The 7,119-nt window shown below is 41.9% G+C and overlaps 1 protein-coding gene across 4 annotated transcripts; it reads left to right on the top strand.

The window, feature by feature from the left end:
* The first annotated feature begins 89 nt into the window (after nucleotides 1-89).
* Nucleotides 90-7,034, top strand: radx (RPA1 related single stranded DNA binding protein). Of its 4 annotated transcripts, none has more exons than XM_055044026.1 (15): nucleotides 90-1,267; nucleotides 2,172-2,314; nucleotides 2,419-2,611; nucleotides 2,788-2,896; nucleotides 3,020-3,120; nucleotides 3,218-3,337; nucleotides 4,124-4,219; nucleotides 4,292-4,459; nucleotides 4,545-4,672; nucleotides 4,756-4,868; nucleotides 4,981-4,995; nucleotides 5,073-5,170; nucleotides 5,248-5,484; nucleotides 6,259-6,441; nucleotides 6,549-7,034. In XM_055044026.1, exons 1-15 carry the CDS (start codon nucleotides 679-681, stop codon nucleotides 6,683-6,685), a joined length of 2,430 nt encoding a protein of 809 aa, XP_054900001.1. In that variant the 5' UTR covers nucleotides 90-678; the 3' UTR covers nucleotides 6,686-7,034. The 4 variants fall into 4 exon arrangements, with proteins under 4 accessions (XP_054900001.1, XP_054900000.1, XP_054899999.1 ...); XM_055044025.1 differs by having other exon boundaries at nucleotides 91-1,267; nucleotides 5,070-5,170; XM_055044024.1 differs by having other exon boundaries at nucleotides 91-1,267; nucleotides 4,948-4,995.
* The last annotated feature ends 85 nt before the right edge of the window (nucleotides 7,035-7,119 follow it).

Below are 7,119 nucleotides of genomic sequence, written 5' to 3'. Positions count from 1 at the left end.
TTTTGATAATACTAGTGAAGCATTTGGTCTGGTGGTTCAAAACCACATTTCTCATTGTCATTGCAATGTTTTTGTAGTCCACGTTTAATATTTTGATCATTTATGTGATTCGTTAATTTTATTTTGAAGACTAATGTTAAATGTTGTTTAGATATGCTTCCCGCAACGAGTACTACCTCTACCACTTCGTTTTTATTTGAGCAAGAAACCCTAATTTTAGAAAGAACATTTCTATTTCATAATTTATCAGCGCAGTGATGTCCGATTATATGTTACAACTACCTGCCGTACCAGGGCGAATGGTCGCATGGATGACGTCACTTCGAAGTGACGCCAGTTCTTGCGCAGTTTAGCGCGGATTTTTCAAAAAAATAGCAATCTCTTGTTTACACCGTCCAACTTATTGTAAAGTATTTTAATGCCAATATATTTAAGCAAGTTGGAGGTTTTTTATTCTTACTTCGCTTCGTTTTTTTTAAAGGCATATGATGACGCCATCAAAAAGCACCAAACAGTTTGTAACGTTAGTCAGCGGTTACCAGAGTTCCTGAAGCCGTCATCTAAACGGTGTGAAGTATTTTACGGTACCCCATTTTAGCTGGTGTGAATCATTTTAGCGGTGTCTGACAGGTAAACGAGCCAACATGAGCTATCGCCCGCTGAGCTAACTGCTAAGTGATGGAGAGTAGCTCGTGTTGTTCTTCGACGGCAGCCGATCTTCCTCGGGAGTCTTTCCTCCAGAGGACGCTGGAGCGGTTACCCTCCACCCAAAGCCTGAAGCTCGCGCCCGAGGAGGCGGCTCCTGTCGCCGTTGTTGCCATTCAGAGGTACCTGTCCGAGCCGAGCGAGGGTCAGCAGCTGGACAGCTACAGCTACGACGTGACGATCACAGACGGAGTCTGGCGAGCCAAGTGCTTCCTTCACCCCAGCTTGAACCAGCTGGTGCACAGAAACGCCCTGAGGACTGGGACGGACGTCAGCGTCAGGCAGTGCTCCTTTGTTTACAACGAGAGGAGACTGGGGCACGGCTACATCTGCATTGAGAAGATCGAGAGCAGCGCGGAGGCGTCGTCTCTCCTGCCCCGCATTAAAAGCCCCAGCTCGCTGCCCATGCTGGTAAAACACGGCATGGAGAGGAGCGTGGTGCTGCAGAGTGACGTTCCGCTGCAGGTGAGCCGCAAGCACTACCTGTCTCTGTGGAACAACGACGACCCGGAGGGAGACATGTGGATCTCAGGGTCTGCTTCGCCCGACCCAGTCCTGGACGGTGAGACCCTGCTGTCCTCTGCGTCCTGCTCTGGTGCTTTTGCACCTTTTCTGTCACTTAAACTCAGTGTCGGGTAGTAATTAGTTACATTTACTCAAGTACACTTAAAGCCTGGTGGGCCGCCAGACTTTACTTGTGCCCCCACCAGGCTAAGCATTGCTTATTTATTTAAGTCTTTTTTCAAATGTTTGCATTTTTAAGATTTTATAATTGGTGTTCATGTATTCCTCTTTCAGTCTTTCAATAACACATAATTGTCAAATGATATTTTCAAATTTCTTGTCAACTTCTACATTTTTTTAAACTCAAAAACACGATGGGCCTCTGGATGAATGACTGTCCTGGCACCAAACACCAGGCTTAGCAAGTTTTCTGGGAGAAACCTTGTTTACTTGAGTAAAGTTTTTGAATATTATCAAATTATCAATCATGCATTGATTGATAATTTGATCACTTACTCCATACTCGAGTAGACTCTATGGCTATTTTTTACTTTTACTTGGCTAAATATATGTACAATTTTTGGGTACTCTGTCCACCTCTGCTCAAATTGCAATAGCTCTTAAAAATTCAGAGCTAATTATATAGGTACATATTTTTTTAAAAAGGCTTGAGTTTTAAAGAAATGCAAACTTTGTGTTTTTATAATTTTTCTTAAGTGTAGCATTACACATAATAAAATGTAATGATTCTTCTTTTTCAGTCATATTTCATTAATCTATCGTTATTTTCATTGTGCACCAGGAGAATTGGGGAGTTTTAAGGGCTCTTCACCATATTAGAGCGAAACATTATATAGAAGGTTAAAAATAAAACATGAAATAAGGTCAATAATGCAAAATGTATATTGATAACAAAAGGAGAAGGAGTGAAACCCTGATAATATGTAATATATTTATTTCAGTGTCAAAGGTCACCCTCCTTAGTTCTCTGGAGTCGTCCTTTAGAGTTTCATGGAAACCTCTCCCTCTCCTGGTGAAGATAATCCACAAATCCAGGTTAAGGTATTATGGGAAATTTGGGCTCAAGATTGATTACCCCTACCAGGTGAGCTTCACTTACAGGTTACCCCATAATCTGCTTTTCTAATCTGTATTTGACTGATATTTTACTGCGACACCGGGTAAAATATGCACTTTGTGGTACTTCAGACTTACTTCGAAGTCGCCGACCAGAGCGGCACAATGTCGCTCGTGCTTTGGAACGAGCTCTGTCCAGAGTACTACCGCAGGATGAACGTCGGCGCGGTGTTGTACCTGCAAAACTACACCTTGAAGCAGAGCTACTCAAACCGATCCCGCCCACAAATGGACCACCATCGAATGAAAAACTTCACCTCTGTAGGTATGAACTTAGGAGTGTAACATTTAGCTAAATACTGCGGTAATGTTGAGTTGAGGAAGATAATTCAATTGCAAAAGCTGAGCTATAGAAATCTTAATAATTCTGTCTACTTGCCATGTGATTTATTTGTTTGATTGATAACTTTGTTTCTTTTCTGTAAATGTTTTTTCTTGTAGAACTCTGCCTGAACCCCCGTAACCCAGCTGCAGTCATCACTGTGGTCTCACCCAAGAGCGTCCTCCCTCAGTGGGGGCTGCCAGAGGTGTCCTACCAGTTCACCACCAGGTGATCAACGCTAGCCGCAGCTTTAATAAAAATGTATTTACGCGTCACGTGTGTATGTTTCCATGCGATACTCCAACAGTTTGGGCTCAAAAGCTGTGCTCTTTGGTTTCTCGATTGCTCCAGGTCAGAGCTGGAGAAGATGTCGAACGGTTCTGCTTGTGACGTCATCGGTTTGGTGACGTTTGTTGGCCGCGTTGAAAGAGTTAGGAGTAAAGGGAATAAAGGTAAAATGTTTTTTTTTTTTTTATTTACTGACTGGGTGAAAGCCTCTGTAATTTTACTTTGACTGTCATGTAGTGATTGCCGCGCTTCAACTTTTAGCTCCAGAAAAATACTGGACGTATCGCTGGGTTCATTCGGTGGATGGAACATCTGACCGGCCTTTTATTCTGGAACTTTTTTCCTCGTCACAACCTGAAATCTTCAATCAAATCTGTCCAAGTAAATCATAACCTCATACTTTTCCTTTTATAAGTATTAAAGATGTTACACGTTGTGTCATATTACACCCCAAAAGTCAGTAGCAGATAAATGTGAACCTGTGACCATGCAGTGAAAATTGTAAGACAGCTTAAAGTTGTAGTAGGTAACTTTTATAAAAATATATATATATTTATATATATGCTTATTTTCATATTCAGTAAAACTGCCACCATGTTGTGACACTGAGACAAATAATCTAAAACAAGAAAAAAAACAAGATACTACACTTCCTTCCTGTGGTTTTGCTGCCATCTGCAGAAATTCACTGCTCTCCGTCAGAAACAACCAATCATTACCATCTTGGTGCTGTCAATCATCCTTGTGCCCGCCCTGCTCAATGCAGAGAAACAACTTACCGCTCCAGGAAAACTGTTTATTTGCCAACATCAATGCTAACGAGCCTGGCATTCACATCAGGCTCTGTTGTGGGGAACTAGCCTAACAAAGGGGGTATGATTGACTGATTGGATGTTTCTGACTGAACAATGTATTTCTGGCGGTAGCAGTAGGACCACAGGAAGAAGGCAGAGGAGTCACAACAACACAGTTTTGATAAATATGTAAAAAAAAAAAACTTAAAAAATAAATAAAAGTTACATATTGCAGCTTTGTTTGAACTGGCGATACAAAGTAGTTTTGGGTATAAATGTGGAAATGTATATGTGTTCCCAATAATTATAAACCAATACACTAAACAAGGCTCTGTATTTGGCTGCTGTCTCATCTCTGCTTTGTCCTCCACAGTGACCTACCTTGTTTGCACTCAGATGAGGGTGTGTCAGGTGGAAGGGTCTTTGCCCTACCTCACAAGCAGCTGTGAAACTGAGATCTTCATCACAGGTTGGTTTAATCATGCGACAGTGTGACCGGAGATGGATGATTAAAACATAGGGGGCTGTGGGTCTGCAACAGGTTACCACAAGGGCCAGCCATATGTGAGTGACCCCAGAGTGAAGAGCTTCATCCAGTGGACCAAGACTCTGAAGGACAACGTTGTCCTCCAAAAAACAGCCGTCGGCGGCCATTATTGTTACCCTCCTCCCCCACGGAGATTTTCACAGGCAGCGACGGAAACATCAGGTGATTTTAGTGCTTTATTTATTGATTGTAAAGGCTTTAGCAGTTATGTTATAGATTTGTACTTTATGCCATTCTTTTATTTAAGGCCAAGTTCCTTTGGTCGCTGCCTCAGACCTGAAGAGGGAGCTAGAGAGCCTTCAGTATAGGGAGCATAAAAAATTGGCAATTCAGGGAGAGATTACGGCAATCCGCTACACAAATTACCCAAAGAAGGTAACAGATTTTTATTTTAAAGCGTACTTTCAGTAATTTTAACAAAAGAAACAGTTAAAGACGTTTGCTGCTGTTTTTTTCAGGTTTCAAATGAGGCTTATTCATCAGACACACATAAAGATCCTGCAGACTGTCTGATGTCTCCCTCTTCTGACAGGAGCAAAGATAACACAAGGAAAAGGACAAATCAATTCAGGTTGGATTTGATTCCTAATTGTGTTTATGTCTGTAAGCTGAATAACCGATAATTGTAAATTTGACTTTGTGTTTTATAGTAAAGCCGTACCTTTTTCCTTAAATTGTGCCAGCACCCCCGCTAAAAGGTAATTGAGCTACAACCACAAGCATTTATCTGTTAGTGAAAAGTTACAACCATTCCTAGTTTCTTTGCTCCCAGAAGGCTGAAATACAAAAACGCAAAAGAAAGAGAAGAGCAGGAAGAAGAGGAGTCGGCCTCGGCATCTGAGGAGGTTCAGCACGAGCAGCAGGAATGTCGAGGTGAGCGACACGGTGCTTCAGTTACCGCCGCTGTGTGTGTGTGTGTGTGCCTCGCTGTAATGTGTGTGTCCCACTAGACTCTGCTGCTTCGTCCTGGGAGAGCAGCAGCTGGTCAAAGCAGCGAGAAGAAATCTCCGAGCATTTGCATCACGGCGGCCTGCATCAGGACAGCGTCTCTCGCAGGTTCACCTTCGACGAGAAGAGCGCCCTGCTGCGGTGGAGCAACCTTCAGCCCATGCGCTGGACGCCGCAGGCGGCTGCCGACGCACCGCCACACAGGCCCTGTCCGGGGCATTACCAGCTGACCATACTGGGTAAGAGCAGAGTCACTCAGTCCTGTTCCCGTCATTTCACCTGCTACGAGTCACTCTGAAAATGTTTGTGGTTTTCTTTTGTAGACAAAAATGTTTTCAGTTCTTATAACCAGAACAAAGGCTGCTAACTGACCTTCATGTTTGTATTGTGATGCGTCACGTCATCAGTGAGTCACACCGAGGGAGGGAAAACTACTGTCAGCAGAAAAACATTTTTCTCAGCTAGAGGTCTGTGTGACCTTAAGAAAATGACAGAATACATTAGGGCTGCAACCACCCATTATTTTAGTTGTTTTATTGATTATTCTGATGATTAATCATATGCAAAAAAAAAAAGTCACATGCTGCCGATTTGTCATTTAACCACATTTTTTATACAGTTAGAAATACATTAAAAGATTCAAAATGAACAGTTATATTGCCTAAAATGTAATAAAACATATTTACCAACAAATAAAATTTTAAATGCCAAAGGTATGTATTTCTCTTACAGTCCCGGGTTGATTACTGCTCTGAGTTTGTTTTGTTCTTGCAGCAAATGGCCTTTTTTGAGTCTGTATTCTCTAGTTAACAATTAATCAATTACTAAATTAGTTGACAATTATTTGAATAACCAATTAATCATGATTAGTCATGATTACTCACTAATTCCAGCCCTAGAATTAATGTAACTATGGTTAAGGTGGATCTTTTTTCCTTTTCAGTGTGTGCGTTCTCAACATGGCCCGCTTATTCTGGTTATAATATTTTTCTTTTTTAACGTTTTTCTGTCAGGTATTAACAAGCAGATCGCAGTCGATGCCGCGTTTCTCCCCGTCGTGCGCTCCGACGACCCCCGCGCCGTTGGCCTCTCCCAGGACCCCCACGACAACTCGATGCTGTCCTGCCTCTCTTCAGGTTTCTTCTGCCCCCTCGATAGCACAGGCGGAGACGGAGAATTAACTCCCCATGAGTCGGGTAGCAACAGGAGACATAAATTCCTCCTCTCATTTTCTCCAGCATCGCCAGTCGATCGTTTCGCTTTGATTTTTTTTTTTTTCTAATGTTCGGTTGCCTTCTTGCAGAGGAGATCTTGGCGACCGCCCGGGGGCTGGAGAACACACACGTGGTGTGTGTTTTGGAGTTGTGTCAGCTGGGAGGAGATAAAGTGGAAATCCTCATCGACAAGGTGTACAGAGTGATGGATGTCACACTCGACTAGAAAAAAAAGGACAGCTTCTTATAATCATTCTCAATCATGTACATTTATTTTTGACAAAAAAGACCTTAATGTAAATTGTATTTTCTACGATTAAAATACTGGAATGCAAAGAAAATGTTGTCTTTTATTTCAAGTATTAGTAGATTTTAATGACTTGCTTTCAGAATTTCTTTAGTAAAGCAGTTTGTGCTGCTTTTGGGATCTTTACTTTCTGTTTTTAGAAAGGTCCTCTTTAAGGGATTCGAGGAGTTTTGAGCAATGTTTGTCGAAAAACATCTAAATAAGGGCTTTTAGTTTTAGAAAACACCCTTTGCAAAACGCTATGCCAGTATGCCTTATTGATTCAGAGATCTTACCATAGAGACAGACAAAACCAAAAAAAAGTCTTATTTTTTTCTCTTTAAGATTTGTTTTATCTCTTACAATGTCAGGGC

The sequence above is a fragment of the Poeciliopsis prolifica genome, unplaced genomic scaffold (genome assembly GCF_027474105.1).
Source record: "Poeciliopsis prolifica strain line A6 unplaced genomic scaffold, Auburn_PproV2 SCAFFOLD019, whole genome shotgun sequence".
Classification (NCBI taxonomy): Eukaryota; Metazoa; Chordata; class Actinopteri; order Cyprinodontiformes; family Poeciliidae; genus Poeciliopsis; species Poeciliopsis prolifica.
This window is presented reverse-complemented; position numbering and strand designations above follow the sequence as displayed.

Bases quoted from the DNA above. Each gene is read 5' to 3' on its own strand.
- radx (XM_055044023.1), top strand. From the start codon at position 679: ATGGAGAGTAGCTCGTGTTGTTCTTCGACGGCAGCCGATCTTCCTCGG. The intron at 3,338-4,123 runs GTAAATCATAAC...TGTCCTCCACAG, and splicing joins CTTCAATCAAATCTGTCCAA to TGACCTACCTTGTTTGCACT. The intron at 4,673-4,755 runs GTAACAGATTTT...TGTTTTTTTCAG, and splicing joins ACACAAATTACCCAAAGAAG to GTTTCAAATGAGGCTTATTC.